The 20,722-nt window shown below is 46.4% G+C and overlaps 1 protein-coding gene across 20 annotated transcripts in view; it reads right to left on the bottom strand.

Moving 5' to 3' along the window:
- Positions 1 to 20,722, bottom strand: part of LOC137433857 (CLIP-associating protein 2) — a 186,780-nt gene that overhangs the window by 150,891 nt on the left and 15,167 nt on the right. For 16 of the 20 annotated variants that reach the window (XR_013624324.1, XR_010985755.2, XR_010985754.2 and 13 more), the window contains exons 2-4: positions 18,529 to 18,669; positions 12,858 to 12,928; positions 12,299 to 12,391 (exon numbers count right to left, since the gene is read on the bottom strand). Coding sequence is in view for 16 of the 20 variants with exons in the window: in XM_068126315.2 (XP_067982416.2) it covers positions 12,299 to 12,391; positions 12,858 to 12,928; positions 18,529 to 18,669 (305 nt within the window). In the remaining 4 variants the exon portion in view is untranslated. Of the gene's footprint in view, positions 1 to 12,298; positions 12,392 to 12,857; positions 12,929 to 18,528; positions 18,670 to 19,212; positions 19,701 to 20,722 lie in introns of those variants that run through there. The other 4 variants (XM_078783418.1, XM_078783427.1, XM_068126305.2 and 1 more) reach the window with 3 other exon arrangements.

The raw sequence follows: 20,722 nt of genomic DNA, 5'->3' as shown, positions 1-20,722 counted from the left end.
TTATCGTTACCTAAGGTCATCTTCGCTAGATCCCTATCATTATCCAAGCCCTCCCTGGCTCGTTTTCACTGCCATAAACCCCATAATCTATAGCGCATTTGCCCCCACCTGTGAGGGATGGTGGATTTGCCATCCCACCACATCGGGGGTCTCTCACTACCAATTTCGCTCGTCCAAATCCAACAATTCAAAAATTTTCCATTTACTGCCAATTCTATTCACTTTTCTAAATTTCGTTTCAAATCACTACTATCACTATCACCATCACCCGTCTACTTATTACATCCTCTCGGTGCGCCAATTCACATCACCCGTCTACTTATTACATCCTCTCGGTGCGCCAATTCACATCTACAGCCCGGCTTCGTACAGCCGAGCAATGAACGCGGGTCGTTTTTTTTTGCCAGCGGCTGGATACGTCCCGCATTCGGGGCAGGGACGGAGGCTTACCCGGGCCGAGATCCCATGCACCACTTCGGCGTGGAGCCATCCAATGTCCCGATCTCGACCTGCCGGCACGTCTCAATAGAAAGTGGTCGCCATGACGACCCTTCCTATCGAGCTGCCCGCTCCGCCTTGTGGAGCCCGGACGCGGCCGCTCCACGCGAGGCCCAGCGTGGATCGCGCACGGCGGTCCTTTCGAACCCGCCGTGGCTCGGATCTCCGCTGGTTCTCGCGGCACGCGAAGCCCGGCACGCACCGAGGGCCCGATCCGGCTAAAAGTCGACCTAACCTTTAACCCGGTTACCGTCGACGCTTCACCTGCAGGCTTACATGCATACGCTACCTCTTTCTTGCTCATACATGCAGCCGTTCCCATTCTCCTCGTACCTTTTCTTTCACACCTCGGTACACTCACTCCGCTCACCGACTTGGTCACACACCTGACCACCGAACACTTTGGCACACATTCGTTGCTCGCACACCTCACCAATACACCGCTTCGCGCCCCCTCCTCGGTCACCTCCTTTGTGACAATCACAGGTGTGCTCTCACCCGCACACCCAACCACGTGTCTCACTACCAATTCCAGCGTGCATTCCCACTCACGCTCTACCATTCCAGGTGTGCATCCTTCCATCCCAGGTGTACATCCTCGCTCACCTATCACAACCAGCTCACGCTCCGTTTCACTCTCACTACTCTCACCTCCACTCTCAGTCGCGCACTCACCCTTACTCTTGACAGCATGCGCTTTCCCCATGCACCCGTCCGTTACACACCTTTCTCGCGCATCCTCCCGCGCACACTTCTTCGTTACTTCCTCCGTAACACTCACCACAGGCATGCATTCTCTCTTACTCTTGACAGCATGCGCTTTCCCCATGCACCCGTCCGTTACACACCTTTCTCGCGCGTCCTCCCGCGCACACTTTTTCGTTACTTCCTCCGTAACACTCACCACACCGCGCTTCCCTGTGCTCCCTCGCACACGCGCTTTGACCAATTCACTCTTGACGGCACACTCACTCCTCGGCGTGCACTTTTTCCTCACACACCCCATGGTCGGACATTCTCGCACACCCCTTTTTTCGCACACCTGTCCTGTCACACACCTCACCAACGGCCTTTCACGAACACCCGGATCCAAACCAATCCCCAAGCCGACTGAATCTCCCCTCACATCATGTACATTGCCACTCACCTCCGTACCTCGTCGCACCTCCTCTGCCGCCTGCAAACTTTTTATTTGGTTAGTGAGCACCGCATCATGATTTGAACACAGACCTTGTACATATTCCATGACTTCCTCCTTTATCTCCCTCTTAGCTTCCCTCCGTCTCTTCTTAATTTCACTCACCCCTTCTTCCACCTCCTCTAATTTTTCCTTTACCTCTTTCAGCTCCCGGTGCGCCCCCTCGATTTCTTCCTCCATTGCTACTTTAACCGTTTCTATGTGCGTCCTTACCTCCCGGTCCTTCGTCTCCATTACTTCTGTCACCTCTTCCAACCTCTTCGTCAATCCCTCATGTACCATTTGACATTCCTTTTGTGTCGCTATTAATTCATTTTTAATGTCCTTTTGTGTCGCTTTTAAACCCCCGATGATTGCAGTGTTCTTTTCCACTTGGTCCGCTAGTTCTTTTTGTCCCACCGTCAGCTGTTCTACTCCTTTCGTCAGATCTTCTATTCCCCCCTGTAACTTTACCGTATTATTTCTCACCTCTTTCTCGATACGCTTTTCGCCTCGCTTTACCTCCTCGCGTAGCCCCGAGACCTCCTCACTCATCCCTCTTCGTATTTCCTCCATCTGGTTCCCCATCTGTTCGATTTCCCGGGCGGATTGTTCCCCCATTTCCCGCAATTTGTCCTCCATCCTATTTTCTAACCCCATTAATTTCTTGTCTAACTCCTTAAAATTATTGTCTAACCCCTCACCGGTACCCCTCGCTTCGTCCCTCATTACCCCCATCATTCTGCTTTCCATTTTCGCACTATCAGCCCTTGCTTCGTCCCTCATTTTGTCCATAAGGGCACCGATTTGTAGCAACAAAAGGTCCGAATCCAACGGCGGCGCTGCTACTGTCGCGGGCGTGGCAAAATTTGGTGCCGCTACACCCACGTGCGCGAGGACGCCATTTTGCACGCCTGCTACTCCCTCAACCGCCTCCTCATTGCTCTCCTCCTCCCTTTCTTCCACATACATTTCCCCTGGTTCCTGGGTTACCCCTAACCCGTCTATCTCCCCCACCGACATCCGATCGCCTTGATTGTCCATGGCGCGATCTCAAAATTCGGGTTTTATAAAACAACACAATTTTGGCAGCTCGTAATTTTGACCAAGATTTTTTTTTTTTAAAATTTGGGCCTAACAAATTTAGTCCCGGGTCCGAATCCGACTCCTCGACACCAATTGTTACGGTACTAACACAATTGGTGTCCAAAATTTGGGCTAAATAAATTTAGTCCCAGGTTCGAATCCCATCTCCTGACTACCAATTGTTACGGACACGGTTTTTGGATGTTATTTTACCGAGCGGTGGTGTATTTAACCGCGTCCGAACAGTTACTCCCCGATTAGAACCCGATTCCACCCGAACGTTGACTAATCGCGCTACAGATATTCAATTGGGAAACCTCTAAAGCGACCGAAAGAGGAGAAGAGAGAAGAAAGACAGAGTTTGGAGGAAGAACAGATTTATTATACACACACAAGCAATATTTTAGAGCGACCAATATTATTTACAGCAATAGATGGAAAAGAGCAGTCACACAGTGCATTGTTAACTTATTCTATTTCATTTACTTAATCCCCAAGACAAACGAGTAGGACAGGACGTTCACACTCACACGATGGATATTGCAGGCAGGTAATGGCTCGAGGTTGATTGCTTGAGAGGAAGGCAAGGTCGGAGGCCGCAGCACCCCTCGCGGTTTTGGCGGGAAAACCTCCGTCGCGTATCTGCGGCCGTCACGCGCTGGCTCGGCACACCTGCTCCTCTTCCTGGGGTGGAGCCGTCTCCCTCCGTTCAGCGCGTCTCTCCAACGACAGGGGATATTGCATGCAGGCAGGTAGGTAGGGCTTGCGGTGGATTGCGCTCCTCTTCCAGGTCATCCCCCAGCGTATCTCTCAAGCCCTCTCCTTGGTGCAGCCTCGTTGCTCCTCTCCAGTCATCTCTAGTCATCTCTCATCTGGACTCGTAAAGCAGTCCCCTGCAGTCGCTTTTATCACCTCCGGCGGAATTAAGCCGCCGGCTCCGAGGGCACGCCTACCGGGTCACTCACCGCGGTGTTGATTGGCTGTTAGGGCCGGTTCACTCGTGCCCTCTTCTGACGAGGTGGAGCCACGCCTTTCTTCTCCAACCTTACCTCGTGGCCAATGGTGGTTGAAGAGAAAAACCGACCAAAATGCGGAAGGCAAATGGAAGGGAGGTTTTGGGGAAATTGGAAGGGCCTACGCTTATTTTGTTTGATACAATGCAAAGTCAATCTAGTGGAAAACACATACTTAGCCTACATGGAATAAGGAAATACACTATTTAAAAGATATATCGTGACCTGCGTGTATGTTCTATGAAATTAATTAGGAGGACGGCTGCGACCATTATTTACATTACCAGGATGTTACCATACCAAAACCATACTCTTCACATCCGTTACCCTTCCTCCAAAATTGTTACACTCCTCAAAACCCGTTACACTTCCCAAAACCCGTTACACTTCTCCAAAATCGTTACAATATATTATTTTTTTTGGAGGAGGGGGATCACAAACACTCCCGGGAGTTACCTGAATCCGTAGTTGTATTTCTTGAAATCCGTTGATCCGTTTTCAAGTTATAACACGACAAACAAACAAACAGACAGACAGACACAGCTCCTTTTATATTATAGATTACTTTGTGGGACGACCTTGCAGATAAATTAGGAATGCAACTACAGACTTGGCATTTAATATGGAATATTTTTTTTTTCTTGACTTGGGTTTACTTTCTTAACTCAGTATATCAATCTGGTGAGTTTCTTTTACACTTTGGTGATTTATTTGTTAAAAGAACCATGTCACTGATTGTCTGTCGCAGCAAGAAGTCAACAACAGGATTATATCACAGGTGGCGTGGCAAAATGTACAGACAGGTGCATTTGATGATTGGCTTCACAGTCGGGTATACAAGGGTTGTTGCGTTCTGTATTAGTGGAAAACAACTGCTGCACGTCTCCAAAGGTTATTGCCGCTTCCTCTGGAGATGGTCCGTCAACTCGACAATGCTGTTTGTCATGGAGTGGTGGCTTTACGAAATTACTGCATGAAACAGCATGCTATTTTTTTTATTTTTTTTGTATACAAGATCGAGGCTCGTGAAAGAGCGAACATTAATCACACAGAAAGACAAACCGACACATAAAACATATAACATAGGGAGCGGTAGACAAGATGGGGAGAGAGGGGGAAGGACACAAACACAACATTTGAGAGCAGGGACCGAGAGACATGGAGACATCGAGAGATCTGAGAGAGGGCGAGGGCTTTGGAGGGGGGGGCGTGGGAAGGGGGCGGTGGGAGAGGTATAAAACATATGGACACTGCCAGGACTTCCAGGAAAGAAGTTGGAATTTCAAACAAGGTGGATCTGGGGTGAATTAGCGGGGGTAGAAAAGATCAAGGTTTTGGATGGGGGAAGATAAGAGATGGTGGTGAACAGCTGTTTTAAAGACCTGGAGGGAGGAGTGGGATTGAAGGGAGTGAGGGAGTTTGTTCCAGAGGCGGGAGACAAGAGGAATGAAAGAGTGAAGGTGAGCAGAGAGCCGAGATTTCGGCAGTTTAACCATCAGAGGGTTGCTGGCAGATCTTGTGCGACCTGTAGGAATATTTCGGGGACAGAGCACAGAGAGAGCTGGGGGTGCAAGGCCGGAGAGGAGTCGGTAGAAGACAGAAAGACCACCTACCTGCCTGCGGTGAGTGAGTGAAAGGCCCTCAGAGATAGCTTCATCGCGGGAGATTCCAATAATTCTGAAAGCTTTGGTTTCAACAGCGTGAAGCCGAGCTAGGTGTGAGGCAGGAGCACCGGCCCATAGGGGAGAACAGTATTCCATTGAGCTGCGGATGAAAGCCTTGTATGTGGTGAGGAGATCAGGTGTGCCGAGGAAGGACTTCGCACGACGGAGGATGCCCAGTCGGCGACTGGCTTTGGAGGCCAGCTTGGAAATGTGGTTTTCCCAAGAAAGATCATGGCAGATAGTGAGACCCAAAATCTTGAGCGACAGAACTTCTTGGAGAGGATTGTTGAGAAAGTAGATGGGAGGGTTGTCCAGTCGATCTTTTCGGAGAGACATAGTAAGAGTGTGAGATTTGTCAGGATTGAAAGACATGTTCCACTTGTTTGACCAGTCTGTGATTTTGTCCAGGTCTTCAGAGAGTGAGGAGGCAGCAGACTGCTGATCTGAGGGAAGAGGAATGGAGCGGCAGAGAGTGGAGTCATCAGCAAAGAGATAGAGAGGATTTTCGAGAGAGTCAGAGAGATCATTGATGAAGACCAGAAAAAGCACGGGGCCCAGAACACTGCCTTGGGGAACTCCAGCCTGAACAGGAAGAGGAGATGAGAGAAACCCATTCAGGGCCACACGTTGACGACGACTAGAGAGGAAGTCCGCCAGCCATGCGTGGAGATTTCCATGGATACCAAAGGAGGAGAGTTTGGTGAGCAGAGCGGGGTGCCAGACCGTGTCGAAGGCACGTGATATGTCGAGGGAGACAGCTCTAATTTCCTGTTTGGCATTGAGGACCTCCATCCATTGTTGAGACAGCAGAAGCAGCATGTCCAGAGTAGAGTGACCTGGTCTGAAACCAAATTGATGATCAGAGATCAAGCCATTGGAGAAGAGGAAAGATTTCATATCCGAAGCAATGATGGATTCCATGACTTTGCTGATAATTGGGAGAAGGCTGATTGGTCTGTAGTTGCTAGGATCTGTTTTTGCACCTTTTTTGTGCAAAGCGGTGATGTTGGCTGATTTCCAAGCAGATGGCAGTTGACCTTGAGCAAAAGAGAGGGTGAAGAGAACAGAGAGAGGGTGAGATAGAGCAGCAGAGCAGGATTTTAGGACCCGTGGGCTGATGCCGTCGGGTCCAGTTGCAGAATCAGAGTCGAGGGTTGACAGAAACTTTTCCACCTTGTCAGGAGGAAAGGACACGGAGTCCAGGAGCAGCAGGGTACGACTGGGTATGGCGGGTGCAGAGAGGGATGGGTTTGGGACACAAGATTTAGAGGCAAACACAGAGTTGAGGCATTCAGCTTTTTCACGTGCGGAGTCAGCTGTGTAGCCGTTTGAGGTAAGGGAGGGGATGGAGGGGGAACAAACACCAGAAACGGATTTGACCAGACGCCACCAGGATTTGGAAGAGGGAGACAGATAAGAGAGTTCGGTCTTGAGAACGGAGAGATATTGTTTCCTGGCTCTCCTGAGGGTGGACACACACTTGTTTCGGGCTTTGTGAAAGGAAATGAGATTTCCTTCTGTTGGATTTGCTTTCCAGGAGACGAAGGCAAGTTGTTTCTGGGCAACAGCCTCACCACAAGATTCCGTGTACCATGGACGGGAGGAAGGGTATGACAACTGAAGACGAGATGGGATAAATCTGTGCATGAGAGAGAGCAATTTACTTTGGAAGAATTCCCAGGATGAGTTGATGTCAGAGGTGGTAGAGATGGGAGACCAGTCCAGATGATTGATGGCTGCTTGAAGACCGTGCCAGTTGGCCTGAGTGAAATGCCAGACTCGTCGACGCTGAGCAGGCTCCCTGAGGATGGTCAGAGAGATGTCCACTTTAACAAGGACATGATCAGATGATCCGATCGGAGCAGAAGAAGAGCAGCAGACATTTTCAGGGAAGTTAGACATAACCAAGTCCAGAAGAGAAGATGTTCCGTTGACTGAGATCCGGGTCGGGAAATTGACAGATTGTGTCAGTCCCAGTGAGTCGCAGAAGTCCTTTGCTGAGGAGCCATGGCTGGTGAGAGAGGTACCCACACCCAGCCAACTGGCATGATGACAGTTGAAATCACCACATATGAGGAAGAGAGAGTTGGGATGAGTAGATAGAAGTTGGTCCATATCATCAGACAGCGAGATGTAGATGGAGTCATCACTGTTTGGTGGACGGTACAACACACATATGAACAAGAGGTGGGAGCGAAGGGGAAGCCGTAGCCAGAGGTATTCCTGGGGGTGAGGTGGAGAGAGTGCAGTGCAGGGCGAGTGAGGAAGAGAGTTTTTGATAAAGATAGCAACCCCGCCTCCAGGACGAGGCTCAGGTCTATCATACCGGAGGAGGGAGTAGCCCGGGAGAGATACTATGGAATCAGAGACATCATAAAGGAGGAAAGTTTCTGTTAAGCAGATCACGTCTGGTTTGACAGAAGCAACCTGTATGGAGAGATCAGTTAAGTTTGAACGAAGGCCCCGGATGTTTGAGGTCCATACCGTTAATGAAGAGGAAGGGGGAGCATCAGATACAGAACAGGGGGGAGGGAGGAGGGATAGGGTAAGATGTGGAAGAGGTGGAAGAGGTAGGGAGAGCTGTTGAAGGTGTGTCAGAGATTTCAGAATAGCTCGGAGAAAGGGAAGGATGGGGCGGACAAAAGGTTTGATGGTGATTGGGTGAGCCACAATGAGGTGTTATTTGAGGAGGGGGAAGAGAGAGGCAGAAGGTTGGGGGAGATGGAGGTGAGAGTTTGAAGGGGGAAGAAGCGGGGAGGACGCTTTGAGGAGGGGGAGTGAGAGGGGGGAAATTGAGAAGCAATGAGGGTCGGGAGATTTGAAGGGGAGGGGTGAGGGGGGAGTTTGGGAGGGAAGGGACAAGGGGAGGGATTTGAAAGGGATGGGATATGGGGGAGATTTGGAGGGGAGGGGTGAGGCAGGAGTCTAGGAGGGGAGGGGCGAGGGGGCGTCTTGGCGGGGAGGGGTGAGGGGGTAGTTTAGGAGGGAGGGGGCAAGGGGGGAGATTTGAAAGGGATGGGTGATGGGGAAGATTTGGAGGGAAGGGGTGATGGGGAAGATTTGGAGGGGAGGGGTTATGGGGAAGATTTGGAGGGGAGGGGTGAGATTGGATTTTTGAAAGTGTACGATTTATGGGAAACGAACATTTATTGCAAAATGAGTTTCTTGTGACCTTCGAGTTAAAAATACGTTTAAGGACGCTGGATGGAGGATGGAGTGCAGGAGAGTTTAGGGAATGTAGAAAAAAGGCACTATAGGAGATGGATATTTTTTTTGGGATGAATTGATTTGGTGAGCAAGTCGAAAGCAGCCTTTTAAAGAAGAAGAAGAAAAAGGTGTTATAAAATATGACGGAATACATAACTTGAGGGGAAAGTGTAAACATTGAAGGTTAATGAGTGAAAACTATCTGGGGAAATGGGGGAGAAACACGTGGTCGAAGAACGAACGAACGAATAAGAATGAATAAACGAATGAGAACAGAGAAGGAAATGTTTTTTTTTTTGTTTGTTTGTTTTTTTTGAGTTGAGATTTACACAAGGAAGTAGGCTATGCGTGAAAAGACTGGGAATACAGAGAACGAAAGTTATTGGATCACAAACGACGGACCACTGACAAAAACAAAGCCTCAAGGTTGTACAGTGCACACTGTACAAGGCCTCAAGACACGACACGAATTAACACGATTTTCAATACAGGTATGAAAGATTTGCACCGAAAAATCTTCGTCGGGACACAATATACGTACAACACCATAAATAAATACAGTTTTAACGAAAATACAAATGGGAACAATCACTTAACTTCGATTTCAAATCGTTCGCGACGCGGCAAAGGCCTTGCTCGCGACACGGCAAACAGACGATCAATTTATGAAAGATAAACACCGAGAAACAACCAAAGTTGCACACAATAACTTCACACACCGAAAGATAAATACAGTTTCGACAAAATACAATTGTGAACAGACTTAACTTCGAAAAACGTGGAGACCGCGTGGAGCTTCGAAAATCCCTGCCGCCGTCTCCAAGATCTCGCGAGATCTGATCACTTAAGGTCAGGTGTCAAAGATCCTGAAACGAAATGCTCAGAGGGGTGTCCCTACTCCAATACCGAGGCCAGGACGTCCCCGCAGAACCACAAGGAGGGATGATCGCCAGCTGCACTGGTTAGTCCACAATGGCCGTACCAAGTCAGCTAATCGGCTTGGGGCTGAGTGGCAGCAACTGGCAAATGTGCCTGTATCCAGAAGGCTATTCAACCAACGACTGGTTCAAGCAGGCTATCGTGCCAGGCGACCCCTGAGAAAGCCACGCCTGACCAGACAACACCGCCACCGCCGATTGCAATGGGCCAGAGAGCACCGTCAATGGCAGCCAGGACACTGGAATCACGTGATCTTCAGTGATGAGTCTAGATTTCTGGTCTATCGTCAAGATGGCCGCGTCCGAGTGTGCAGACAAGTGCATGAAGCCTACAACAAAGATTGTATAGTGCCGAGAGTCCAAGCTGGAGGTGGTGGGGTGACCGTTTGGTATGCTTTTCATGCAGGGGGCAAAACTGACCTGGTTGTTCTGAATGGAAACCTGAACCAGTTCAAGTACAGGGCCATTCTGGAAGAAACATTGCTTCCATTTGCTCGTGCAGCCTTTCGAGGAAACTTTGTCTTCCAAGATGACAATGCACGGCCTCATCGTGCTCGCATGATCCAACACTTTCTTGCTGACCATGGTGTAGAGAATATGGAGTGGCCTGCCATGTCCCCGGATATGAATCCGATAGAGAACTTGTGGGCAGAATTAACGCGTCAAATCGAACACTTGGACCAGCAGCCGACCTCTGTGCGTGAATTGCAGCAGGCTATTGTCACTGCATGGCAAGCGATTCCTGTCCAAACCTTGGCAAATCTCATGAACAGCATGCCTCAACGTGTACATGCTCTCCTGAATGCTCGTGGGGGTGACACGAAGTACTGAACTGTAATTTTACTGTCCGTAATCCCAGTCGTAATTTAACTTTTGTTTTTGTTAAAAAATTTTTTGGCTAATGTGCAAAATAAAGAGATACTTCTGGAAAACGTACAGAAGTTTAACACAGTACTGTCCGTGAATTGAGTTCGATATCAGTTTACATCACTTTCAAGGATCAATTTATTTGTTTCGAAATGTCAAATGTGGTTTTTGTTTCTTTTAAAGGTCACATTAACAAAATCTAGAATAATTTCAACATAATTCCAATGAACTTTTGGTTGTAAGACATCTTGAAAAGTAAGTTCACCCCCAGAAAAAAAATATTCCATATTAAATGCCAAGTCTGTAGTTTTTCAACATGTTTGTTAACATATTTTATTTATACAGTATTTAAACTAGAACGGGCACTCGGTAGAGCGCATACCTTCGCCGCAGCTACTGTTCTGTACTTGGCATGGGAGTGTAGGGAACAGAACAGTGAACAGTTTGGTGCTGATTTCATGCAAATCGGATAAGAATTGACCGAGTTATGACAAACAAGATCGGGCATTGAATTCTGAACATTTTGGCATTAGTTGCATGCCAATTGGATAAACATTTTGGCATTAGTTGCATGCCAATTGGATAAAAATTGACCGCGCTATGGTAAAAATACGATTTTGACCTTTTCGTGACCTTGACCTTGACCTTTGACCCGATTGCTCCCAAAATCTAATCAAATGTGTCCCGTATAATAACCAATCATCCCACCAAATTTCATGCAATTCGGTTGAATACTTTTTGAGTTATGCGAATAACATACACACACACACACAGACATACAAATAAATACACAGCGATCAAAACATAACCTTCCGCTTTTGCGAAGGTAACAAGCTACAGAATAAATATCAGCACCTACTCATAGCACATTACATGTTGTTGCAGTTCAACACTCCTTAATAAAAAATTAACACCTAACACATTGTAATACAAGCACTCAATGTTTGTCCACCTAGCTTTGCAGCCGCTTTTAGCCTTCTTGGTTTTCTCAACACAAAAATATTCGTATTTCCTTGGCACTCTGATCCAACCATCCCTCAGCACCTCGGTGACGACTTCACTCTGGATTTGCCACGGCCCGTTCGATAGCTCGCTCGGAGATTTCTTGATTCCAGGTTCGCCGTGTGGCTCACCCAAAGGCCAGAGCAGGGAGAGGGAAGTGCCGTATCACTCCAGACTAACCTCCCCTTTGGCTTCCCAGTCCACAAATTATTCGAGTTATCAACCCTACATTTTGGTGAGTTCTCATGTAACTGTTCATTTAATTGTCCATTTGTGTATTTAATTTGTGTTCTTTATGGATTTTTTCAATATTTGTGTCTAACATGTGGGTGAGGTTAAACTTATGTTAGAGTGACCAAAAATGGGCCGTGTCCATGGGAATAACTCATCTGCTTAACGTTGTTTTGCTTGACGTCACACTTTCTAGGAACGCATCCACGATGCTAAGCTGAATCTAGTGTGGTTCAAATTAACAATTATACAATTTATTTCAGAAAATGTCACAATTTGACGAAAAAAAAAATCATTTATGTAATATTTGGTCTCAAACCAAATAGATAAGTCTATTCTGAGTACAAGTCGAGGCCTGGACTTCCAAGAAGGAAAGTATCGACTTATGCGCTGAAAAATACAGTATATTCCTCCTTCCCCACTACTGCAGTATTTTGAATATGCCATTTATTCTTGTCACCTTTCCTGCCCTGACTCCCAATTCCTCCTCCCAACCTCTTTACCAATTCCTCCCCTTTCTTCAAACAACTCCCTTAACTTTTCTCAAAGTACATCCCTGCTGCAGCACCTGCCTACATGATTTATTGTCGGCAACTAACACATCACATCACTTACCGCAGCAACTCTTTGTTCCCAGTCCTGCTTTTCATCAGATAGAACATCTCGTATTTTATTCATCAAATCCTCAAGCTCCCTTGGCGAATGGACCTGTGAAAAAAATGTGAGGAGACAAAACAATTTTCAGTTTTGCCCCTGGCCACTCTCTACCCTCAACAACAAAATGAAATGCCTCAAACTAGAAATTGGTTAATCAAGTCCGAATATGGCAGCCCAGTGTGTGTTGTGGGCAAGTACTTGATTTATGATACTAGGACCTAAAGTTTGAATCCTTTATAACATGTTGATCGAATCATTGCATTCTCATTCTATATTGTCCTTCATTTATACAGAAGACAAAGGCATTGGAGACATTAACATCTGAGTGCCTTTGTCTTGCATGTAACATGTATAAAACGCTGCAAGAGCCATGGCACTGCATTAAAGAAAAGTAATAAAAACAAGAGCCACACACTTAACAAGAGGGTGCAAGACCATTCAATTTGAGATAGTATCATTAGAAGATACAGCACAGATTAAGTTGGGAGATTCTAATAGTCGTGACATTTGACCTTACATGCACAGGAGACACCTCCTCAAATGCTCGAATAAAGTCTTCCTCATCAAGCGCACCGGCTCCTTCTTTCGCTGCAAAAGAAGTGCTCATGTCTTCGTCACAAGATCTCACTCACACACACACACACACACACACACACACACACACACACACACACACACACACACACACACACACACACACACACACACACACACACACACACACACACACACACACACACACACACACACACACACACACAAGTAGTTTATGGAATGGTCATTAAGGACTTGCATTACATGGTTCCGCAAGCATATATCTCATCAAAATTAACATGTTGCTGTTGGACTATTGGTTAAAACTCTGATGGCTCAGCAATGATCTTCAGCATAAGTCAGAAATATACTTATCTGGCCTGGTTTATATGTGGTGCTCATCTCCTTTTGGTATTTGTGACATCTCTTCTGACAAGGTGGAGAGGTTTCTGTCAAACCTCGACTCTGATTCTGCAACTAGACCAGACGGCATCAGCCCACGGGTCCTAAAATCCTGCTCTGCTGCTCTTTCACACCCTCTCTCTGTTCTCTTCACCCTCTCTTTTGCTCAAGGTCATCTGCCATCAGCTTGGAAATCAGCCAACATTACCACTTTACACAAAAAGGTGCAAAAACAGATCCTTGCAACTACAGACCAATCAGCCTGCTTCCAATTATCAGCAAAGTCATGGAATCCATAATTGCTTCGGATATCAAATCCTTCCTCTTCTCCAATGGCTTGATCTCTGATCATCAATTTGGTTTCAGACCAGGTCACTCTACTCTGGACATGCTGCTTCAGCTGTCGCAACAACGGATGGAGGTCCTCAATACCAAACAGGAAATTAGAGCTGTCTCCCTTGACATATCACGTGCCTTCGAAACGGTCTGGCACCCCACTCTGCTCACCAATCTCTCCTCCTATGGTATCCATGGAAATCTCCACGCATAGCTTGCGGACTTCCTCTCTGGTCGTAGTCAACATGTGGCCCTGAATGGATTTCTCTAATCTCCCCTTCCTATTCAGGCTAGAGTTCCCCAAGGCAGTGTTCTGAGCCCTGTGCTTTTTCTGGTCTTCATCAATGATCTATCCGACTCTCTGGAAAATCCTCTCCATTTCTTTGCTGATGACTCCACTCTCTGCCGCTCCATTCCTCATCCCTCAGATCGGCAGTCTGCAGCCTCCTCACTCTCGGCAGACCTGGACAAAATCACAGACTGGTCAGGCAAGTGGAGCATGTCTTTCGGTCCTGATAGATCTCACACCCTTACTATGTTTCTCCGAAAAGACCGACTGGACGGCCCTCGCATCTATTTTCTCAACAATCCTCTCCAAAAAGTTCTGTCACTCAAGCTTTTGGGTCTCACTATCTGCCATGGTCTTTCATGGGAAAACCACATTTCAAAGCTGGCCTCCAAAGCCAGTCACCGAATGGGCATCCTCTGTCGTGCAAAGTCCTTCCTTGGCACACCTGAGTTCCTCACCACGTACAAGGCTTTCATCCACAGCTCAATGGAATACTGCTCTCTCCTTTGGGCTGGTGCTCCTGCCTCACACCTAGCTAGGCTTCACGCTGTTGAAACCAAAGCTTTCAGAATCATTGGAATCTCCGACGATGAAGCTGATTCTGAGGGCCTTTCTCTCAGTCACCACAGGCAGGTAGGTGGTCTTTCTGTCTTCTACTGACTCCTCTCCGGCCTAGCTCCCCCAGCTCTGTCTGTGCTCTGTCCTCCAAATATTCCTACAGGTCGCACAAGATCTGCCAGCAACCCTCTTCTGGTGAAATTGCCAAAATCAAGACTCTCTGCTCACCTTCACTCTTTCATTCCTCTTTTCTCCCACCTCTGGAACAAACTCCCCCACTCTTCAATTCCACTCCTCCCTCCAAGTCTTTAAAACAGCTGTTTACCACAATCTCTTATTTCCCCCATCCAAAACCTTGATCTTTTCTACCCCTGTTAATTCACCCCAGATCCACTCTTTTGAAATACCAACTTCCTTCCTGGAAGTCCTATGAGTGTCCATGTGTTTTATACCTCTCCCACTCAACCCCCCCCCCCTTCCCATGCCCCTCCCTTCCCACCCCCCCCTCCACCCCCAAGCCCTCTCCCTCCCACAGATCTCTTGATGTCCCTGTTCTCTCCTGTTGTACTTGTGTGCTTCCCTCTCTCTCTCCCCATCTTGTCTCCTGCTCCCTTTATCATATGTTTTATTTGTCAGTTTGTTTATCAATTACGTACTGATTTGAATGTTGGTTGCATCCTGTCTATTAATTACGTACTGTTGGAATATCCCTTTTGACCCTTAAGGCTACTGAGACCAAAAAGACCCCTGAAGACTCCGAAGACCATTAAAGACCCAAAATAACCCGAAAACCCAAGATACCCCGAAGACCCAAAGAACCCCCGAGCACCAAAAGACCCAAAATACACCAAAGACCCAAAATACCCAAAAGACCCCACAGACGCTTTAACACCCAGATAGATAACCCTAAAGACCCAAAAGAGCCAAAAGACCCCAAAGACCATTAAAGACCATTGAAGACCCTTAAGACCCTTAAGATCCCAAAATACACATTGGACCATCTTGGAACCTTGACCAATTAGAGCTTTAGACCACTTGGACCCGTTTAGATTACAAAGAAATTACAAATAAATAATATCACCAATATTTCAAATAAATTTGTGCAAAAACAATGTTTGTATTATGATTGGTGTAAAACACAACAACACAACTGAAGTTCAGTCAGGTCATTATTCCTCAGCTAAAACAAGCCTGTGCCTCTGAAGCGATGTGTAGTGAGTGAGCACAGAGAGCCGATCCACGCTAGTATATTTAATTTCGTCAGCACCTTGAGCATCCAATATGGGTGGATATGTGTGCATTACAAGTATACTTATTGGTTCACGAGTTATCAAGTGACCACTATATTCGTCATGTGTGTGTGTCTGTGTGTGTGTGTGTGTGTGTGTGTGTGTGTGTGTGTGTGTGTGTGTGTGTGTGTGTGTGTGTGTGTGTGTGTGTGTGTGTGTGTGTGTGTGTGTGTGTGTGTGTGTGTGTGTGTGTGTGTGTGTGTGTGTGTGTCTGTAGCATAACTACCCGATATCATCCGATCTTGATGAAACTTGGGTGGGAGGTTGATACCATGATCTAGTTGTGTCCTGCCTGGAGTGGGCGTATTGCGCCCATTGTGGGCGGAGCCACGCCAGAAAAAGATGTCTTTTTAGGGGGTAATCAAGTTCAAGCTACATCTTCTCCGAGGGGTTTGGTGGAATCTGACAGTGGTTTCGATATTTGGTTAGGCCAATGTAATGTGTCTAGCCCCATGGAGCTCGATTTTTCATATATATTTTTTACATTTTATTTATTTATTTATTTATCTTTTTATTTTTATTTTTTCATTTCATTTTCCACCGAATTTTCGGTATTGTGTGGCTAACTAACCTCATAACTGATTATACATTATTTTCTATCGCATTTCAAGGTCAGTAACCTTCGTTTTGACATTTCCAGGCCTGGCCTGTCTGGGCCTGTTTCGGTTATAGTCCGTCCTTCGTCATTGAATACCGCTCGCTCGTGAACCATCGTCGTCTCCTGACTTGTTGTTGTTATTATTATTATTATTACTAGGGCGAGCCCGTACTATATATATATCTAAAATTATATCCCCCCCTCTATTTACATGAAATGGTTTGGTCCATTCGCAAAGCCAAAGCGAACGGCTTGCGAGTACGGTGACAATCCCCCCCCCCCCTCTATTTACATGAAATGGTTTGGTCCAAAGCGAACGGCTTGCGAGTACGGTGACAATCCCCCCCCCCTCTATTTACATGAAATGGTTTGGTCCAAAGCGAACGGCTTGCGAGTACGGTGACAATCCCCCCCCCCCTCTATTTACATGAAATGGTTTGGTCCAAAGCGAACGGCTTGCGGAGTTTGGTAAAGAAATCGCCATAGCGTGCACAAACGCGCAGGAAAGCGAAAGAATCGCAAATTAGTTTTAATTAGTTTTAAAACATAGTTTAACGCCAACATAGCGGCAACATAGTTTGCCAACGTGAAATAAATGAATACGCTCTCAAATGTGCCGTCCGAGGCAGAGTCTGTTCGCCACGTTCGGCACACGTGATAACTCGCTGCTCTCTGATTGGTTGAATCGTTTTTTGGACATAGCTCGGTAACTACTTGTCCGATTAATATGAAACCTTGAAAAGGCACATCCTCGGGTCCCCAGCAATATACCTGTCAAGTTTCAAGTATATCGGACCCGTGGTTGTCGAGAAACAGCGGTCACAGACACACAGACACACAGACATACATACAGACATACAGAGATTACTGGAATTATAGATAGATTATTATTATTATTATTATTAGGGATGGCTGATGAAGATGGGTGGCAGGATGACCTAGAGGTACACACACTCGCTTCCATGCTGTCTGGTCTGGGTTTGAATCTCAGCCCAGCTATAACCTGTTATCTCGGGCTTTCACAGGTTGGGTGTGCGCCATCATTAAACTGGGAATCCTATCTGCTGGCATTAGTTGGTGGACGTTAAAGATCCTATGGTGTCCGCGAAAAGTAGGTGAGCTATCGCCTGCACATTGGCCATATTAAAAATTCCGGCTCTAACTTTAGTCGGTTCTTGAAAGACTTGAGGCAAACATCTCCCAAGCCAACCCCACAACATGGGAACGATTGTGGCCATTATGAAGAAGTTGCATGACAATGGTGATGTTAGTTAGCTGACTTCCAAGGAGATGGAAGATGATCTCAGGTAAATGATACGGTGATTAAAGCAGAATGTTTGTGAAGTACAGCATGTTGTGTTTTGATTAAATCTTTCAGCGAAGCGACATGTAAAAATGTCGTTATTTATATATTAAAAATTCCCCCCTAAACATCATACTAAAATACCCAATTTGCTGTCTGTCTGTCTGACTGTTTTTTTGACGGAGATACATTCCGTCGTTACTTATCCAATCTCAAGCAAACTTGACAGGAGGACTAATATAAGGGGTCAGACGATGGAGGTTGTAGCGACTTCAATTGCCCCTCTTGCCAATGGGGTTTTCCGCTTTGGGGGAAATGTGTGTTAAGGTGTATAACCGTATTACGATACCTAATCGTGACGTTTTTCCAAGGCCGTTTCTAATAACAAAAACAATAACAACATTATTCATAATAGCATAATAATATTACAAAACAATATTAATTCCAATAATATCCTCCCCCCTCCCAAGGGGTTTTTCCTCCTTGGACAAACACCGTGTTAACGTGTACAAATAGCTTATCGTGACGTTTTGTGTCGGCACTCCTACCAGAAGTAAAAAATATTATAAACCACAAACACGTATGATTACCTTTTTAAACAGTGGCTATTGGTGTTTAACACAAAACTGAAAAGGAGGAATCTCGACATCCTTGAGGCATTCTATGCGCATCGCGTCCACCACAGACTAACTTACTCGAGCCGAGATTTATTGTCATCTATATACCCCAGAGAGGATAATAACATTATCTTTCCTGCTGCTCGTGGAGGGAGTGGGTGTACTAGTTAAACAAACAAAATGCAAACAGAGAACATAAAAGCATCATTAAAAGTGATACTTTATATTGCAACCAGTACTTCCCCTACTCAAACAGGCCTACCTGTAGAGGTTCGGGTACCACCTGGTTTCCTGGAAGTTCCTGCATTCGGGCTCCGCTTTCCTGCAGAAGGTTTTGTCATGCCATTGTTGCTATGGGTATCCTGGCCAGCCTCCACGACCTCCTGTTCCTCCTGGGCCTTATCTGTTAAAATCACATGGATAGTGTTGCATTATCAATAAAGAAAAGTAAAAACAAAAAAGCTCTCTAACCTCACATTTACACAGTCTGCATTGTTTTCTACACCCTTTATGTGCAACAACCTAGTTGTTCTCATATCACAGATACCACAAGTGTCATTTAATATTCTCAGTTAAGCTTCCCAGGAAATTGTATGAACAACCGACGGAGGACTTTTTTGAAGCGTAATACAGAAAACTGTGTATTAATAAAGCAGAAAACCCGGTAGTGCTTTCAAGTCCTTGTACACTACAACTTGGAGCATTATTGAGTATCCACAACAGACTTCACACATCCATTACCCACATCGGTACCCTCAAGTCATGTCAAACAGTACAAAATTGCAGGCGTTTAAGTCCTTTTCCTTTACAATCAATATCGACCACAACAATGCGTAATAAAATTTAAAGACAAATCGTGAAGAGAGCCAAACACAATGCCAGCACCCATAGCTGTCAGACCACCCGTTATAGGGTTGCACACAACGCATAGGGACCTGGGGCGTACACGAGCACATCTTCTTGCAGATGAGACGGTTCATATTTGTCTGGAAAAGCAGGAGACTTGGCTGGCTCCCAGTAGTCAGCCGGCAGAGGAAATGTTTTGTAGAATCTCTAATAAGCACTTATCCCTTGTTGCGACGGTCCCGCCCTTCTCTTTATGAGCTCCGAGGCCATTCCTGCATCTGACCCCCACCCCCCTGCATCTGGGAGGCCTGGACCTTGCTCCTGAGTTTCCGAGAGTCTCAGCCTTTAGCCAGGCTCAGTTATCACCGCAACGCCTGAGCATGTGTGAGGCAGCATGCCGCCTCGCCTCCATCTTCTCTGCCTACCGGCGGGATGATGTCATGCAGTGCTCTGGGCAGGCGCACAGAGCAGTGGGCCGTTTGCGCCTGCGTGTGCAATCATGCACACACTCAGCATGCTAAACAGCCTCGCCTTGAAAGTGCTGGTGAAAGGCTTGTGGCTGGTCAATACTGGCGGCCTTTGCCCTCCCTTTTTCAATTTGTCTGTTTAAGACCTCCCTCCTCCCATTCCACGCCCCCCCCCCCCCCACCTACCATCCTCTGCATCTGTAAAACGCTTTGATCTTAATCGCTCCAGTCATCACATGTCCTTTCATACTGTAAAAAAAAAAACTAAGAAGACAAAATGATTTGTCATTACAGATTGCAGTCAGACATTGATGATTTAACTATGATCGGCTTTCCTTGTGAGCAGTGATTTTTGAGTTTAAACAAATTCTTCTCTTGTAAGATATACCCCCTACCCCTGTCGAAGCAGAATTTTAAGTATGGACACTATCCTGAAATAGGTGCAAAGCTCCTTTCTCAGATGAGTGGCAGGTGAAATTTCGCCACAATCATTTTTCACTGTTCAAGTAGTGTTCAAAGGATTTTGTGGAAAATAATAATAATAATACCCACAAACATGTGCAACAAAATGTGACAGGACACCCACAGACAAAACATAATCTGTTTGCGTAATACAGAAAACTACCGACCTTTCCCAAGTCCCAAGCTACCTACCTTTCTGATCGAAATCCCTGTCCCCTTTCATTTGAAGTGTCGCTTCAATACTAGTTAAACCCATGTGCTGTCCCTACTGCGACCATTTTTCCAGAGGAAGACAATTCCATAAAATTAGCTGTCTCGCTCATTATAAGGAATTGCATCCAGTACTTTTTCTTTTTTGCAACCATTCAGGGTGCTGTTCAGGGTGTTCACTACCCCATGAACACTCTCCTTGCCTGTGAAGCACCAACTACTTGAGTTAAATTCCACAGCAGATGATATACCGTCAGATTGGTGCTTTACAAGCAGGGGGTTGCATCACAGTATTCAGGTCCTCAAATGCACATTAAGCTATGTGTCCCATCTGCTTGCATTACCTATATGGTATCACCTGGTGTTGCCCTAATGGTTAGGGTGGCGGGCTTGGGAGTTCGAATCTTGGTCCTGAGTTCGAATCCCGTTGAATTAACGCCGGGTGGGGTTGACTCAGCCTGTCATCCTTCC

This window comes from Myxine glutinosa, chromosome 1, assembly GCF_964187855.1.
Source record: "Myxine glutinosa chromosome 1, kmMyxGlut1.1, whole genome shotgun sequence".
NCBI lineage: Eukaryota > Metazoa > Chordata > Myxini > Myxiniformes > Myxinidae > Myxine > Myxine glutinosa.
The sequence above is the reverse complement of the archived record's forward strand: the minus strand, read 5'-3'. Positions and strand labels throughout refer to the sequence as shown.